The 19,413-nt window shown below is 37.2% G+C and overlaps 1 protein-coding gene across 1 annotated transcript; it reads right to left on the minus strand.

Moving 5' to 3' along the window:
- Positions 1-1,950: 1,950 nt before the first annotated feature.
- LOC149837598 (KH domain-containing protein At5g56140-like) lies at positions 1,951-16,403 on the minus strand. The gene is made up of 7 exons (XM_090006136.1): positions 16,183-16,403; positions 14,398-14,483; positions 4,790-4,935; positions 3,423-3,542; positions 3,235-3,351; positions 2,673-2,816; positions 1,951-2,574 (listed from the first exon to the last, which is right to left on the minus strand). The coding sequence occupies exons 1-7, from the start codon at positions 16,299-16,301 to the stop codon at positions 2,425-2,427; spliced, it is 882 nt and encodes a 293-aa protein (XP_089862262.1). The 5' UTR covers positions 16,302-16,403; the 3' UTR covers positions 1,951-2,424.
- Positions 16,404-19,413: the final 3,010 nt, after the last annotated feature.

The following is a 19,413-nucleotide window of genomic DNA, read 5'->3' on the forward strand; positions in this document are numbered from 1 at the left end:
GCACAAGATTTGTCTCCATACGCTTCAGCACTTTCGATAACTTCTGGAGACAATCATCAAATGAAGAACCATAAACCAAAAAATCGTTCATGAAATTCTCAAAGATGTCATCTACCATATGAGAGAAGATCGCCATCATACACCGTTGAAATGTTGTTGGGGCATTGCAGAGCCCAAACATCATTCTCATAAATGCAAAGGTGTCATATGGGCAGGTGAACGTCGTCTTCTCCTGGTCCTCGGGGTGAATGACCACCTGATTATATCATGAATATCCATTCAGGAAGCAAAAAAAATGCTAGCCTGTGAGTTTCTCTAAAATCTGATTGATAAACAACAACGAAAAGTGATCATTTCGTGTTGCACTGTTCGACTTCATATAATCAATGCACGCTCGCCACCCCATAGTAGTTCTCATGGGGATGCTCTCTCCCTTCTCATTCAGCTCAACGGTGAGCCCAGACTTCTTAGGGACAACCTGGGTGGGACTCACCTGACTTGTATTTTCAATGAAAAAATATGATTTTTTTATGCCTGAATATTTATGAAGATTATGAATTTTAGATATTGAAGCCTTAAAAAGTCTTGTTTAATAGGAAGGTTCAAGGGCTGGTCCTCATAAAACTATGTAAATTATATACATACGGTTAGATCTAAGGAAAAAGAACAAAAAATCCACTAAGCACATCGATAAAACTAGATTTAAGAGAAAAGAACAAAAAATTCATGAAACTATAGTTTTCATATTTCTAGTTCTCATATTCAGAGTGACAGTGTCGGTCCTGGTTGTTTCAGCCGTCCATTCTTTGGACAACAAATGTCCTTCATTGCAAGCATCAACGCCATGGAAGAAGACCATCTGAAACATAAGGTATTCGGCCATATGTGATGCCGTTCACCTACCATGGATGAACACCATGCAAGGAACCCTTGACGTTTTACCCCCACATGGATGCCCCTAACCTGATCCGTGCTACAGTCATATCGATCGGGTTAGGGGCATCCATGTGGGTAAAACGTGCATGCTAAGCCCCTAGCAAATTTTACCAAATACTAAGACAAGCAACAGTACGCTCGACAAAACATATCCCATCACAATAAAGTATAAACTAGGAGCCCAGTATGGGACGACTATGCCAGAACCTATGGAACTGCCAGAAGCCTAACGCGATCAGAGACTCAGTAGAGCTGGCTCAGCCTGCCGTACTTACAATCACAGTCCTGACAGCGTAAAACTCCTAAGACTTACCTCTCACACCAAAGAAGTCACCAAGCTTGTGCTTGAGCAAAGAATGACACCAATGAGATTTGAACCTAGACCACTCAACTAACGGCTTAAGCCCCATCCCACTACGCCAAACCCCTTGGGGCTAGCCTATTTTTTGTTTTACTCAACCATGTATCCCCAAATGACCATCCCTTAGATCACGTCAGGGGTACCCGTGTCCCTCGGATGACGTTACCAATCACCATCATCAATGGATGGCTTTGCTTTCAGCCGGCCGTCCACCATAAAAGCACTAGACCATGACCACCTTTCACAAAATTTGTGGAGCCCATCCAAGAAACAAGCAATCCATCCATGATGGTTAGATGCCATTCATGGCTTGGATGAACGGCATTTGAGGAACCCTTGCCGTCGGGAGTAGGATCTGTTGATTCCTTTATTTGACCGGTTGCTTGTCAGCCAAACATGTACAAACAAAGAGACGTGGTTAGGTGAACAAGCCAAGCCACAAGTAATTAGACCACACAAAAAAAAATCAATTCACTAACGCATGTAGCAAAAATCACTACACGCACAACATTTTTCTCTGTTTTGTGAAACTCGAGAGATTTGTGAAGTACTCGGCCCCGATCACTGGATCTGCTCTGATAAACAATGCATTTCAAGGATCAGTCGTCTAGCAGAAAGCCGTATTGTGAGGGCAAATATGATAGAAACAGAGAGAAATAAACACAATAATATATTATAGAAATTAATACCATAAGTACTTGACGGCATTCCAAGAAAGAATTGCAAATTGCTTCTCACCCTCAAAAACTTGAATAACACACCCTATGACCACCCGCAGAAGCTTCTTGCATCTCTCTTTTGTACACAGGCATATTTATACACAATCTCGTTACCCTACTTCACTAAATGCATCAAAACCATGAACTCAATCGCAACAACAACGACACCACTAATAGAATCACACTCTTTTCTAAGGATCCAGTTTCTTGCTAAGCACAACTCAAAACGGGTCTGGTCCACATCACTTTGACACTGGCAAGAGGCAGACTCAACACCAACATTTATAGTAGACATTCAGGACTTCATATATCAGCATCCGAAGTCACTCAACTACGTGACTGGCAACTGCAAGGGTATAGCGTGCATTGAATAGCAGACCTGAGTTCCATGACGCTGCTACCTTTGCTTCACCCCCTCGTCTTCGCTCTCTTCATCCCAAGACTATTGTGGAATGGAGAAACAGATACCGACATTTGGGAGCTGTCATCCCTGAGCGTTCCATTCAGGATAGCAAGCTCTCGAAGCTGCTGCTTCTTGAAGTAATCTTGGGACTCATCCTGAAAAGAGTTTCAGATTTGCGCTCAATGTTAGAAGGCCAAAAGAAAGCAAGAGAGAAAACAGAAACAGGAGAATGGACATGGATACCGAAACTTACCACAGGCTTCAACTGGTCCTCAAGGATCTCGCGTGCTTGCATAAGGCGAACATCTATAATTTCAGCTGGCAATTCAGCCTCTACAACTATGTGCAGTGGCTCATTCAAATGTTCATAACCTGGCTTCCCTCTCAACAATTCTTCCTGTCAAATACATACACGAAATCAATGAGATCATGTTCTCCTAATAACAGTTTCATCTTTGACATTTGTTGACGACTCCAAGGATCATCCGGATCAGACTGATCCACAGAACGCCATGTGCTCGTCACTAGTATGATGAGTTGATCCTAGTACTCTGTTTGCAATTTAAAGTGTTTATCATGACAATAGGTTTGATGCATGGTAACCATATGTTGCCCGTACCATGCGTTCTTGAACTGATTAGACTCCATGATAGTTTAAAACTCATAGTATAACTTTGGGTGCATAGAGTTCAACAACCAGGTCAGGCATGCATGGCCCTGGAGAAATGACACGTCTCTGCATGGTAGTACCATGTAAAAACAGAAAACATAGGCTCATTGAAAAGTTTTTCAACAACCAAAGGTAATATGATTACCCGAGCTGGATCTCTGATACTGCCACGACCCCTGATCAAGACCCGACATTCTGTAGTAACCTCCACGCGCTTAAGAGAATTTCCCCTAGGACCCAATAGGCGGCCGACAAAGTTGTACTGCATCCAGAACATAATTCTCAGGAAGGAGAGAGAGAGGGAGAGAGAGAGAGAGGTACTTATCCACTTACACTAGGATATTTGTCCACAGGAATTTCCATCCTAAACGATTTCTTGCAAAGAAAGCCTGATGGACCTCCATGTGCACCGAGCCACCCATGATTAGGTGATGGCATCAAACCTCCTAGCCGCTGCAAAACAAAGCTTAAGATAATTAAAATGAACAGAAAGAAGTAAAACAGGAGAAACATTAACTTGAGAAGTAAATGAAGATAAACTTGTTGCATAAATTAAACTAAGAAAAATCAAGCAGTACCTACAAATGAAACAAGAAAAGAGAGGCGAAAATAAATACAGACAGCAAAAGATGTATGCATACATACTTGGTGACGAATGGAGAAGAATGGCCAATTTAATAATGGCATTGCATTTAAAGCCATAAGTAATTCCATTATTCCAGCATACCACCTATGTTAATCGTCTTCACTCCTAAACTATCCAACCACTAAACATGTATCACTGTCTTATCGAGAGGCAAAGGTTCTTTATAATTTACATGAAAAAGAATAATTACACAATTCCATGACAAAATGAGATACAAAGATGAGAACACATAGTCTTGTTAGTATGCCCAAGCCTACACTGGCTCACATCTGAGGCACCAATAAATAGAGCAACCCAATCAGGTCCACCGGTATCCTCTCATGTTGAATGCCTTGCTAAATGGAATGTTGAATGCCTACAAGAGACTGAGCCCTTGCCCATCCTGGCAGAGAGGAGCAAGGCAATGACAGTAGCCTCAAATCCAACTAATTTCAGGTTTGTCTTTCCACCTACTACTAAAGTTAGAACCAGCCTGAGATACCAGCCAAAATGGCTTGTCGGATCTGAATGACGCAACAATCTATGCTTGCAATTCATGGCAAACTAACCCCACAACCATTTAACCCTACATACCAAAACAATGATACTGTCATTCACAATTTTGCATTTAGATTTTGTACTTGGACACACTTCTCTTTGCCCAGTCAAAGAGGCACCACGCAATGGTGCACCTGATTAATAATCTAGAACCTTAATCATAACGAAAAATCTGAGCTCATCCAACAAAGACAGAAATTTGAACAGCAGCAGCATTTTACTCGACTTAGATGTGTACTCTCTCACCAACAACTAACACAAGCACATAATTTAAATTATAAAAAATTAATAAAAAAATAATAAATATAATTTAATTAACTAAGTATCCCATCAAAGACTGTAGGTCCCAAATGTATGTCAATCTAGTTGTCATTTTCTAAGAAAAAATGTCAATGCTAGTAATAGTCAATCAAATAGAACCAACTTAACATGTGAGAATTCCTAACTAAAACTGAATTCAAGTTAGCACTAAATGTATGAAAAAAAGAGGAGTTATGTTAATGGTTAGTATCCGTACTTCTGTTTGGAATGTTGTTGCCCATACATTCCTATATGCTCCACCATTTGAAAATAATCCTCCAGAAGTCAGTGGGCTAGCCTGTTCAAGCCCAGTCTGATCTAAAAATGATGCATTCCCCAACAGTGTAGTTACACGTAATATTTCTGTTTCACAATTTCAATTTCAATAACAAGAAGAGATAGTGGTTAGCATGTATTCAAAAATTAGCTGGCAAAAATGGATACAACAGGGCAGCATTGTGTGGAATGAATTGGAAAAAAGGTATAAATAGTAAACCATTCCCAGGTTAATCAAAACCTCTTGTTTCTAAAATGATATAGAGAAGAAAAAGGGAAAGGTCAGATCTTTTTAAATTGCAAAGTTTCCAAACACGAGTCAAATAAAATACAAATTTGGTGTAATTTTTTTTTTTGAGAAATCTTTGGGTGTGTCAGCTGTGAATTACATCAATCAGATCACTACCACCTATGGCAGCACATTATACATTAATATAATAAGCAATAGAAATCAGTAACAGCAAAATTCTTGTATGAACTATTTCATGAATCAATTCAAAGGATGTCTGCAGTTTGACTATTAGCCTATGTCACATGGGTGCGGGTGCGGGTGCGGGTGCGGGTGCGGGTGCGGGTGCGGGTGCGGGTGCGGAGCAATTTCAAAAATTTTGGACACGGGGACACAGCTATATATATATATATAACGATAATAAGATCCGACCCCGATACCGTCTTGGATCCAGGTCGGGTCTGAATCCGGACCCGACCCGAGTCCAAATTAATTTTAATAAATGGACAAAAATAAACTCAGTCAAAGTTGACCGAGTCCAAAATGTGGACGGACCCGGCCCCGATGCGTTGACCGTGTCTGAAGCCTAACCCGTGTCGGGGCATGTCGACGCAGGTGCGTCAACCTTTTAGCCGAGTCCGTGTGACTTAGCTATTAGCATATGCAACTTGACATGCTACACTTATTTGGGAAGGTGCAACTTCAACTAGTTACAATGTTAACATAACAAAAGTTAGTTTTTAATTGATGATGAGTTAATAGTATACAAAGTTAAAAAAAAAAGACAGGATGCAGAAGCACCCATTGAAGTTCAACTAGATCTTTTGTAAGCATGCATTGCCCTGTTCCTGTCAACAAATGATAATCAGCCAGAAAAATTCACTCTCCCAGCAAGTTATGCTTTACATAACTGCTGTTGTTCCTCAGTTGGAATGGTACTATGCATGATAGTTAAGAGAATTAACATTTGTTATGCCACTCCAATTTCATGCAGTTGATTAGGTATTCCATGTTCAAATCGACACTCATTTTAAGACCACCAACCAATCTCATGTGCTTGCCACAGATGGATAACTCAAGACACATGGTGTCTACATAATAAAGGCAAAATAAAATAATGACATAATAAAATAAGCACAAAATTTTTAAGAAAATTCTCCAGCAATGTAACTGTAATTGATGAGGAACCAATCTGGTTGGGCAATTCAAACTAGTTAACTGAAAAGAAATTAACAGGGTATCAATACGTCAATGATTCAGAATTGTTCAGACATGGCTGTGCTACGATTGCTAGCAGGATTTGTTAGCACGGCTGGCATTTCGGGACATCCTCAACTGGGGTCCAACTTCTAAGATGAAGGTACTTCGTCTTTGCTTCACAGATGAAAAAATGTGGCATGAAATCAAATCAAATAAAGAGATCGTGGCTCCTCTGGAAACAAAAGAAAAACAGGACACTCAGGAGAGGAGCTCATTATAACCGTTCCATTTACATTCAGACATCAAACATTGGCCCAGCCAATGAACAATTTGGATTGAATAAAGCCAGATAGGTTTCTCTATTAGGAGGTGAGTTGTTAATTTCTGCTTCTCCTTTTGTACTTTGTGCTCAATTAGTTTCTTGGCAACCCTTCATAACCTGGACTAGAAATGAAGCCAGATTAGAGGTCCCTCTCATTAGGGGGGACTGCACCTAACCTCTTAATCACAAAGATTGAACATGACAAAAAATTCATTGACAAGGCCAACACAATGCCCCTCTAGGTTTACTGTAATGGTCAAATTTTTTGTGTGGCTCCTTGCTTATTCCTTTTATTTTTCAAAATTCTCAGTGATGCTACATTCGTTTTGTTAGTAATCTTGAGTCTTGACTTCTTAGCTGGTACCCAAGGACAAAGCAATTGGAATATTGAATGGTTGTGTGTGCGTGTGTGTGTCTCCTACTTCTTGATGAACTTGCTATGTCATGCCATGCATCTATATTGCCCCATGCATGTGTCATGTCCATGTGAGATAGACATTTGTACCTTGTAGAAGCTTCCTTTACTGTGTTCCATAAAATAAATACACATCGAGATTATATTTTGTGTACTCGACTGTACTGCACTCTTAGTAGAATGATATGGTTGCAAGCATGTGACCAGACAAACATGTTCGTTATGGTTCATTCATTGGGCGTCACACATTGGATTTTTTCAATGTAAAAGTATCAATTTTCAATTGCAAAATTTTGGTGCATTTTAACCATCAATTTTTCAAGCTCCTAAAAGTCCTACTTACACAACACTACCGGACAATCCAAAACATGTTTTTGACTAAATAAACCATGTAGATCATATTATAGGGATTGATCCACAAAAAATCAGTGTCTTCTACTAGAGGGTACAGTATAGACATTTGTAATCCTTAATGTATGTATATATATTCATATATATAGAGAGATACATATATACTATGTGTGTGTGTGTGTGTATATATATATATATATATATTCTCTTAATTACCCGAAAAGGGTATTTCTGTAATTTTCTACTTTACGCATATTCCACTTGGAACATGATTGTATTTTTTATTCTTTTATTTTTTTATTTTATTTTCTTTTTCGTAGGTTGTGCCACCTAGGGAAGGCTCCCCAAAGGAGTCATTGGGGAGCCTCCAACAATCACAAATGTGACCGTTGGGGGCTCTCAACGACTCCTTTGGGAGCCCCCCTAGGTGGATCCTCTTGTGGTGTATAAATAGGGGACTTCCCCTTGTATTTCTTCAAGCTTGGGAGCTCAAGCTTTTCCTATTCTTCTAATATATTGTGGCATTTCATGCCTTTGTGAATGTTCGTATTGTTTTATGCCTTTGTGCATATTAGTGCAAGTGTTCTTTGAAGTGCCGTTGTGCACATCTCTTGTGAGGATTTAGTGCTTGTATGCGTATTGTATCTTTGAAGACAATTTTACATGGTATCAAAGCTTAGTTAAAGATTGAAGATCGTGTGTTTCTTCGTTTTTCGAGTGCCTCAAAAAACGTGCCTTTGGCTTCTTGGAAATTGAAGTGGGGGTTTCTCTTCCTTCATTATTTTAGAAGGGCCTTACGACAAGTAAGACTTAAAAATCTTATTGCGGTACGTATTTCCTCTTCCATTCTTCCTCTCTAATGGGTGAAAAAGAGTCTCATTTCTCTCTTGGATTTAAATTCAATGGCTCAAACTATCATGTTTGGGCCGGAAACATGATGGCTCATATAAAAGGAAAAGGTCTTTGGGGGTATGTGCAAGGCACAATCCCGGAACCGGAACCAAAAATCACCTTGATGGAAAAAGGTAAAATTAAGATCCTTAAAGGGGAGGAAAGAACCAAATCCCTTGAGGAATATTCGAAAAAGCATGATGAATGGGAAATGAAGAATTTTAAAATATTGTCTTGGATTTTTTCTTTCATTGAGACCAAAATCAACAAGAATATTATCAAATTTAAAAAGGTTTCTCAAGCATGGATATATCTTGAGAAAATGTATACTTCCAGGGACTTGTCCCATAAATATTATCTTCAAAAGAATGCCCTAACTCTTCTTCAAGGCGAAACAACCATTAAAGAATATTTTGCCTAACTTTCTTCTATTTGGGATGAGCTTGCTATGCTCGAACCAAAATGGAGTGGAGAGGCGATTGAACTTCGTCACAAACAATTAGAAGAAGATTGATTCTTCAATTTTTTGAACGGGCTAAGGCCCGAATTTGAGCAAATAAGGTCTTCTCTTTTGTCTTCTTTCACTCCTCCTTCTCTTAGGATGTTCTCACCAAATTAAGTGGGGAAGAAACCCGTTTGGGAATAAGTAAGCAAGGATCTAATGTGCTTGCAGTTCCAACCAATTCCGAAGACAACGCTGGGGTCAATGCGGTGTCTAGACCCGAAAACAATTTAAGAACCTATCGTCCCCCTCATTTTAAAAATCAAAATCAAGGAAGAAATGATGGACAAGGTGGAAAAAGGGATTATAGCAAAATTATTTGCCATTTTTGTAAAGAACCGGGGCATATCAAACCCGTTTGTCCCAAGTGAAAAAAGTTGTTAGCCATGACCACCACTTCTCAGTCGCAAAAGAAGGAGACTTCTTCAAGTGGAGCTCTTTCTCTAAACCAAATTGTGGAGGCTCTTCAACCTCTTCTCAAAGGAGCCATCTCGAGAGCCATCGTGTCTTCCTTCTCTCCTCCAGGTAAAATTTCTTGGCTTTTGGATTCGGGTGCGTCTTTTCATGTCTCCAAATATGTATTCTCTTTCCGAATATTCAAAAAATAGTTCTCCATTTTTTGTTTCTACTGCGGATGGGACTTCCCTTGAGATTAAAAGAGTTGGAAATTTTGAAACTCAAAACTTTTTCATTCCTAAAATTAGATATATACAAAATTAAACTTGAACCTTCTTTCTATTTCTCAACTCTCAGACTATGGATGTGATATTAAATTTTTCTCTGATAAATGTTTAATACAGGATCGTTGGTCCGAGAAATTGATTGGGGAAGGCTTTAGGAAGGGAGACTTATATTATATAGACTCTCTTCAAGTTCCTAAAAATTCTTTTTGTAATGTTGCCCAACATAAAGATATAAATGTTTGGCACAAAAGACTTGGTCATCTCAATATCACCAAGTTATCTTATTTACATTTTGATAAAAAAATTGTAAAGATACTTTCTCTTGTAATGATTGCATTCTTGGAAAAATGAGAAGTAGCCCTTTTGAACAAAGATTCATGTTTATTTCTAAATCTTTCGAAATTGTTCATTTGGATGTTTGGGGACCGACACCTGTAGTTTCAAAATGAGGGTTTGCATATTATGTGATTTTTGTGGATGGTTTTTCTAGGTACTCTTGGATATATTTTCTTAGACATAAGCATGAAGTATTTTCATGCTTTAAATCATATCATGTGATGATCAAAAATCAGTTTAATAGTGACTTAAAAATATTTAAAACTGATTCCGGAAGAGAGTATCTTTCAAATGAATTCAAGAAGTATCTTGAAGATAATGATATTATTCATCAAAGGTCATGTCCTAAAACCCCTTAACAAAATGGGTTGGCCGAAAGAAAACATAGGCATATCATTGAAACCACTCGAACTCTTCTTATAGCTCAAAATATTTCAAAAAACTTTTGGGCCGAAGCGGCTCTTGCATCTGTCTATCTTATCAATTGTTTACCATCTAGAAATTTGGGTAAAATCACTCCTTTTGAAACACTATATAAAAGGGAACCAGATTATAAAAGATTGTGAATTTTTTGTTGCAAATGTTTTGTTCTTACATATAAGAATGATAATCTTTCACCTAAAGTTATTCCCTGTACCTTTCTTGGATATTCCGAGACTCAAAAAGGCTTTCATTGTTACGATTTTAAAAATGATAAGTTATATGTTTCAAGAAATGTGACATTTTTCGAAAACGAGAGTGGTTTTGAAAAGAATGATTCTCATCATGAAAATGTTGACTATTCTTTCTTATTTGACCTATTATCCAGTAATGATGATATGTCTAGTGATGATGAAATATCATCAAACCATGATAATGATAATGTCAATGAAGTAGATATTAATGACTTCAACTCACCTAGTACTCAAGAAGACCGAACAACAAATGACCCAATAACCTATTCGCGTAGAGATATAAATACTTTCAAAAGTGCAATTGATCAATATAGTGATTCTATTCTCACACATGATCCCAGACAATCTAAAAGAAATAGGAAGCCTCCAACACGATTTATCGCTTTTGACTCTTTTTCACCTAAATATAGAGCGTGTCTTAGTGTCATTCATTCTTATTTTGAACCAAAAAATTTTGAGGAAGCCAAAAAACTGTGTCGAATAGCAAGAAACTATGAAAAATGAACTCAAAGCTCTTAGAAAAGCTAACACATGAAATTTTCAAACTCTACCTTTTGAAAAGAAAACTATAGGTTGTCGTTGGGTGTTTAAAGTTAAGACTAAGAGCGATGGATCTCTGGAAATGTATAAAGCTCGCTTAGTCGCGAAAGGGTATGGTCAAGAATATGAAATTGATTATGAAGAGACATTTGCACTTGTAGCACAGATGGTTACAGTCAGATGTCTTATCGCTATTGCGTCTATTAAAAAATAGAATATTTTTCAAATGGATGTTAAAAAAGCCTTTTTAAATGGTGACCTTAACGAAGAAGTTTATATGGATGCTCCACCAGGTATGAAAATTCCTAAAGATAAAGTTCTTCGTCTTCAGAAAGCTCTTTATGGATTAAAACAGGCTCTCAAAGCCTGGTATGACAGATTTAACAATGTAATGTTAGAAAATGGTTTTTCTTCATGTTATACAAATACTGCATTATTTACCAGAAAATCCGATGCAGGTATTGTCATATTATTATTATATGTTGATGATATGTTAATAGCAGGTGATGATGTCAAAGGAGTCAAGAACATTAAATCCGTCTTGACTTCGAAATTTGAGATGTCAGACTTAGGTTTTCTGACATATTTCTTGGGAATTGAGGTTGCTTACTCTCAACGTGGTTATTTTTTATCTCAAACTAAACTTGCGTGTGAGATCATTGACAGATCAGGAATTTCAAATGACAAAATTTGTGAAACTCCCGAAATAGTGGGCTAAAAAATGAAGATTGAAGACAGGATTCCTCTGACAGATCTCACTCCTTACAGGCAACTGGTAGGTTCACAAATGTATCTTAGCATCACCAGGCCTGATATATCACATGCGATCCACATTGCTAGTCAGTTCCAACATACTCCTACATCCGTTCACATAAGTACAGTTCTTTGTATCATCATATACTTAAAGGGAACTCCAAATAAGGGAGTATTTTTGTCCTCATCTTCAAAATTAAATTTAATTGCTTATACTGAGTCTTATTAGGGAGGTGACCCGAATAACCGTCACTCCACCACTGGTTTCTGTGTTTTCTTAGGAGAATCATTGGTTTTTTGGAGGTGCAAGAAGCAACAAAAGTTCGCTTTGTCCTCCACCGAAGCCGAATATCAAGCCATGGCATCCACAACCATGGAAATTGTATGGATTCAGCGACTTTTAGAAGACATGGGAGTCTACGTTAAAGAGCCAACAAAGTTATGTTGCGACAATAAAAGTGCAATATATATTGTCAAGAATCATACCTTTCACGAACGTACGAAGCATATAGAGATGAATTATCACTATGTCCCGGAAGAATACTTAAAGAAGGTCATTGATCTCCCGTATGTGACGTCTGAGTACCAACTGGCTGATTTCTTCAATAAGGCTCTTTGTTCGTCTAGATTTAATTTTTTTTCTTGGCAAACTTACAGTTATCGCACCGTAAGTTTGAGGGGGGTGTTAAAATGTAATCCTTAATGTATGTATATATATATTCGTATATATATAGAGAGAGATACATATACATATATACTATGTATATATGTATACATATCTCTCTCTATATATATATAAATAAATATATATATATATATATATATATATTCTCTTAATTACCCAAAAAAGGTATTTTTGTAATTTTCTATTTTACGCATATTCCACTTGGAATATGATTGTATTTTTTATTCTTTTATTTTATTCTTTTTTCTTTTTTTTCTTTTTCTTTTTCTTTTTCTTTTTCATAGGTTGTGCCACCTAGGGAAGGCTCCCCAAAGAAGTCGTTGGGGAGCCTCCAACGATCACAAATGTGACCGTTGGGGGCTCCTAACAACTCCTTTGGGAGCCCCCTAGGTGGATCCTCTTGTGGTGTATAAATAGGGGACTTCCCCTTGTATTTCTTCAAGCTTGGGAGCTTAAGTTTTTCCTATTCTTCTAATATATTGTGGCATTTCATGCCTTTGTGCATGTTCGTATTGTTTTATGCCTTTGTGCATATTAGTGCAAGTGTTCTTTGAAGTGCCTTTGTGCACATCTCTTGTGAGGATTTAGTGCTTGTATGCGTATTGTCTCTTTGAAGACAATTTTACAGGTAGCATCCCTGTAAATATATAAACATAAAAAAATACATTTGTATAAAATCACAAACTCAGAAGGATGATTTCCTCTAATAATGTGTGTATGAGAGGCAGAGAGATTACAGATTGCATCCTATTGTGAATTTTGATATGGAAGAAACTCTAGCTTCAAATGATTTTTACATGTCAAGGTCAGCAGAAGCTGCATAAGTATTTCCACTTAAGTTCAACTCAAACCAATGCTGGCCACCCTTCCTCCCTCCCAAAAAAAGATCCCAAATCAAACCTGGTGGCAGATCACATCTAACATTCTGTCACAAAGAGGTGAAACCTCCTCTTGCTATTTGATTAGAAAAGGGACATGAAGCCCTTGATTGCCAGGAATTCTAGAATTGCAGGAAGAGGTTTAAAAGTTTAATACAACAACAACAACAACTACGCCTTCATCCCAAAACAGTATAGGTTTAAAAGTTTAATGAATGGACTATTTCAAAATGCCAAGACAATTTTAGATGACACAATGAAGAGGGATTTTGCTTACAGAAAGAGAAGAAAGCAATTACTAAATCATCCTTTTCATTTTTTTGAATGTCATTTTCATATGTTATTATTCAAGAGAAACAAACAAATGCATAATAAAACTGTACACTATATTCACCCAATCACCAAGTTCTACTACTTCACTACCCATAGATGACCTAAGATATGGTGGCTATCTTGTTACATGTTCTATGCATTACCAATCACCAATTGAAGACCTATGTATGGATTTAGCTGACCAACAGTTATTTTCATGTGTTGGCACTTTTTTGTTCAAGCATAAGATGATAGTGTGTGACATCCCAGCAGTAATGCACATGTTGTTGCACTCAAGCATTCCAGTCCCTGCACTGGCCTCTGATCTCAATAACCAGGATGTGTACAAAATTATAACCCACCACCCTACAGGTCCCTGTGTTCAAGGCTAACAACAATTTAGTCCACGTATGCCTTCTGTAATCACAACATTCCCTTACAGAGTCACTGGTCACTCTTCCTATTCCCTCCTTACAGGCCAGCTTATTGATTTTTTATTCAGTTTCTGGAATCCACAGCAGTTGAAGTTTGAAACTAATCGAATGCAAGGAAAGTCATTTGTCTTAAGTCTTAACAAATGATACTGAAGCTCAACAATTCTATGTTGGCTTAAAACCACAAGAATACATAGCACATCCACACATATATTTATAGTAAAAGCAACATCAACATAGAAGAGTCAAGAAAATGCGATAAACAATAAATAATGGCAGCTAAGATCCAAAAAATAGCAACCAAGTTACACAAGATAAAATTATTTGTAGAACCATTATCCCACCCGCATTCAAGAGCCTGTAGCTGTGAGGAAGAACTTGCACAAAAGGCCCAAGCTTTTCTCTTTCTGCCAGCAAATCAGAAAGGTATCTGCCAGTAGTTGGATTCAATAGATCAGTACCAAGGTTGCTAGACTAGGAAGCGGGAAACGATACGAAAAGCAGAAGCGAGAAGCGATACATTTTAAAATGTATAGAAAGCGGGAAGCGAGGAATAAAAAAAAACAATATAAGAATTGAATGAGAATCAAAATGGAACACAAATAAAAACTAAAATAAAAGTAACTATTCTTCAATTTCATGATTTTTTAGTGTAAGAATTAAATTTTTAACAAAATCTAAAAATGATGAGTGTCAATTTAGGGAAAGTAGGAAACACATAAAAAACATGAAAAGTAGAGTGAGAGAACATATAAGAAGAATAAATGAAGCGTGTGGAAAGCATAGGAGAAATGTGGGAGAATCGAGATTCTCATCAAGTTTCCGAAGCGAGTTTCCAGGAAGCGGGCTTCCCACCTATCTAAGAAGCTTCCGGTAACTCTGATCAGTACAGAAATGACCGATGATTTAAATCAGATACAATATATATGTTGCTTATTCTTTACCAAAATTGAGCATTTCTATGAAGAACATTAGAAGACTGACAAAAAGTGCAAGAGCAAGAAATGCTTTATATGTTTAGCTAAAATTCTTACATGGCAGCAATCAAATCAAAATATTACCCTACACAAGAGTTGGCAACTGTAAATCAATCAAAGCTTGGATAAGAGATGACAACAAAAGCTGAATTTCGAACAAGACCATAAAGAAGAAAACGGGGGAAAAAGGAAAAGAAAAAAGAAACAAACGATAATAACCAAACCATACCGTAATATACCAATAGATTTCAACAGAAGTAATTCAACATGTAAACATAAATAGATCAGCCAAATACCTTTCTCTTTATTGGAAAACTAAGAAAAATTTTTGGTTGACAGGCGATGGATCAAGTTAGCACTTTTCTTTTTAAAACTAAGCAATCGGGAAAATATGTACTGCAAACGCATGAGCAACTTCAACAGATTATAATCAAGACATCGGATCAAGTTTTTCCATAACGCACAAAGCAAAGAAAATTGCCAAAATTCATGCAAAATGACCAGACAGGATCACGAAGAAATTTTCCATGTAAGAAACTGCAAAACAGAAACAGAATAAAAATAAATCCAAAAGGTTCCAGAAAATCTCAAGCAAATTCTACATCAGAAAAAGAAAAACGAGGCTAGAGGGACTAAGATCTAAGATCACGAAGAAAAGCATAAAACTTTTCGCAATGAAATAAGAGTAAAACAGGATCCATAGAACGATCTAACCAAGGAAACGAAAATCGATCTTATCAATCACGATACCCTGAGATTTTCAGGCCAAGGTTCCACACAGGAAAAGGATAAAAGGTCTCACGCAAAATTTAACAAGACACAAAAGCAACATCATCCATTCGATCCACAAAAAACGTTACATCTAGCACAAATACACCGATAAAAAAGAAAAAAAGAGATCTTTTCCGTCAAATCTACGAACCGAACTAAAAGGGGAAAACATAGGGAACTTCTCAAACTAAAAAAAAACACAAAAACGAAGACTCGATCAACGGATTCAAGAAATCCGAGTCTTTCGACGTCGAAAGACACGGAAAAAGAGAGAGATGAGAGAAAACCTAGGGTCGGAATCATCAAGATCAGAGAGAATTTGCTCATCCGATTCATTCCATCCCGAAATTTCAGAGGGAGGGAGTGGGATCGCATAGATACCTGTCTTGCTCCACGAGAGCCGCGGTGGCGGAGCGAATGCCGGAGAGGTGAGGGGATTGAGGCGCCGTCGACGGCGATGGTGAGTAGGCCATGTAACGACCACCCGAAGACATCTCCATCTTGATCTCTCTCTCTCTCTCTCCGCCAGAAATTGCGGCGGTGCTCTCTCGCTCGCCTCTCCCTCGCTCTCTGTATGCCACGATCGCTACTTTTATATCTTGCGGCAGAGAGAGAGAGAGAGAGAGAGAGACGAAGCGCACCCTCACCCGTAATTTTAGTGTTTAATTCGGCTGCACAGTGACAGGCTGAATGTCATTCTTTTTTTGGTTTCTTGTATTGTTCTTTGAAAATTTAAAAATATTCATAAACAGTTTGAACTCTTAAGATTGAAAGTCATTCTTGTAATTTGACTTATGATTTAACATGAGTTAAAAGATCGATGCTAAATGCAAGCCCTTATTTGGTAGCTCTTAGAAAAATAGTCGTATGTCTGCAAATTCAGAAATATAAGGTTTATTTTTTAAATTTTAAAGCAAAAGGTCCCTAAATGGAAATTTTCCAAGATTTTATCCTGTCAAGGCGCTGGAGCATAGCTTTAGGCCAATCATACAAGCCAAGCTTAAGTTGGCTAGCTGGCTTGACTCATCATAATATATATCACAAGGGCTCCGCTAGTCCGTAGGGGCTACTTGTTTATTGTCAAGTTGATGGGATATCACAATTTCAAAACCCATGGGTGGCAATCCCTTGTCGCAAGGTCGAAGATGGGATACCTTAAGGGTTTTTAAGAACCAAAGGTCAGTCAATGTGTGGTCAATATGGGAAGGGTTTTCTCTTGAATTATCCAACCAAAATAAGATGTATATATATTTTTTGATAACAAGGATAGTAGACCTAACATAAATTAATTGAAATCCAAATCCAAATAAAGTTGACTGTATAAGAGTTCAAGCTTGATCCAAAAACACATGTTGAATCTATTATAGGATCCATATCCAAAAATAATGTGTTGGGTATATATTGAGCCCTGACAGGATCCGATCCATTTGTGTTTGTTATTCCTACTAGCATTTAGGGATGTAAAAATCTGGAGTTTGGATTGGATATATAACAAATTACATGCTTAGAGTCACTAAGACGCCACCAGATCCAATTAGTTAATCAGCTGGTAATAGAGTTTTCACCTGAAGCTGGATTCAACACAGACTATAACAAAATCCAAACTCAACAGGATCCAAGTTGGTGCCAAAGAATTGACTCAGTTATATTCAGGTAAGAAAAGAATCCACTGAATCCTGATCCAACTGGTTTCATTTCGGATCTTAACTAAAATTTGCTATATTTGTGAGGCATGGAAGCCCAGCTTAGGTTAACATCTCCCCTGGGAATATATAATGGTCATTTGCTAAGTTACATTATGACTGGTAAACGAACTGAGTCAGAGCAACTCGTGACTAGGTTCGGTTTTGACTCGTCATGAACTTGTTCGTGATCGGTTTGTATAACTGACAAGCTGAGCCACGAGCAGCTCGTTCAGCTTAAACAAGTTGAGCTCGAACATAGGGTGTTTGGCTCTGCTCGGCTTGGGTATATATTTTTATGTGTGATATATAAGTTTAGTATAATATATAAAAAGAAGAATGCATAGAACATGAATATAAAGAGAAAGATGCAAATAAAATATGAACTATTATGTAAAATATATAAAATACACATAATTTTTAAGTGTACTATATAAGCATTATATATATTCTTTGTGAAAATTAACATGGATTATTTTACACAAGCAAGCTCATATTCAGTTAGTCTCGTTCAGGCATGAGTTGAGCTCAAGCTCAACTCGGCTAAATATTAACACAAGCCAAGTAACGAACTTGATCAACTGGTGAACTCGGTCAACTGGTAAACAAGCCAAGCCCTAACATGCCCTGTTCGGTTCATTCAGCTTGTTTACCAGCCCTAGGTGAAATGAAGATTATGAACGGGTCAGATCTGGTTGGATCCGATACAGATCCGAACTGCATGCCCAGGTGGTCACCTCATGGACAATCAAGCCACGCCTGAGAGAACCAGACCCGTTTTCCCTTGATCATTTGCACAAACATTGTGGAATTGATTAAGATGTTGCTATAAACATGAGATATTTTGAAAAAGAAACAATCACCAATAAAATTATTAGATTTTGAAAATATCATGGTTTTACTGGTTAAGTGAAAATATCCCACCTTGATAAAATCATAGGAAAATGTTTTTTTGTGCATTTCTTTCATTTTTTTATTACTTTATTATAATATTTAAAGTAAGTTTTGCCAAGATTTTCCAACACGAGCAAAATGAAAATTTCAAAAATCCAAAGTAGCTATAGTATACGGACAGATGAATGAACCGCTAGGAGCTCGTATGAGAGTTCGTTTGGCTGCCCTAACGGTAGCAGAATATTTTCATGATTTTAATGAACAAGAATTTCTCTTAATGGAAAATAAATTGCTAATTTAAAGTGTCACTAAAGCCTGTACTATGTCTAGCTCTTGCCATAGTTGCAAACGTTAAAAACGGCAAATTTTTGTTTTTTAAAAAACTCCCAAGAATTTGAAAAACTTTCATAAATCTCGCATTTTTGAGCAAAATCTCGGCAATAAAAAAATAAATGAAAAAATCTAAAAATTATTTTTTTGTAAGAAAATATCAATAAAAATATAAAAATACACTGTTTTTTCACGATAAATAACCATTTAAAACATAAATATTGCGTTTAAATCATGGTATTTATGTATTTTCATAATTCTCGCGATATTTTGAAAATCTTGTGAGAAATTATCATTTTAAACTTTCAGGCAATTTCTCACGATATTTGTTAGTATGGCTCTTGCCCAATAGCTTAGCAGCTACCCTGCACCAGATGTGGTCCGACATGATGCTCACCACTACTAAAGATGGGAGGGGACATCATTATAGGAGTAACTCTCAATTAAAGAGCGAGTGATTGCTTTCAACCAAAAGATAAATTAAAAAAAACAAAAAAACTAAATAGGATAAGTCTTCGGTGCGCAGGTCCACACGGTATCAATGAGTCAAAATTCATAGATACAAGTCGTTTCGACTCAATCGGACACTGTAGTTGTGATCTTAATGTTTTATTCAGTAAGAATAGGCCCTTGGATCATGTTTTCTTTTTTTTCTTTTTTTATAAAAATGTACTTTTGAGCCCCAAAAATTTTTTTATAGCTGTCG

The sequence above is a fragment of the Nuphar pumila genome, chromosome 5 (genome assembly GCF_984573655.1).
Source record: "Nuphar pumila chromosome 5, dmNupPumi1.hap1.1, whole genome shotgun sequence".
Classification (NCBI taxonomy): domain Eukaryota; kingdom Viridiplantae; phylum Streptophyta; class Magnoliopsida; order Nymphaeales; family Nymphaeaceae; genus Nuphar; species Nuphar pumila.

Coding starts and splice junctions, on each gene's coding strand:
- LOC149837598 (XM_090006136.1), bottom strand. CDS start 16,301: ATGGAGATGTCTTCGGGTGGTCGTTACATGGCCTACTCACCATCGCCG. Junction 14,484..16,182: donor GCTCTCGTGGAGCAAGACAG/GTATCTATGCGA, acceptor AACTACTGGCAG/ATACCTTTCTGATTTGCTGG. Junction 2,817..3,234: donor GTATCAGAGATCCAGCTCGG/GTAATCATATTA, acceptor TGTATTTGACAG/GAAGAATTGTTGAGAGGGAA.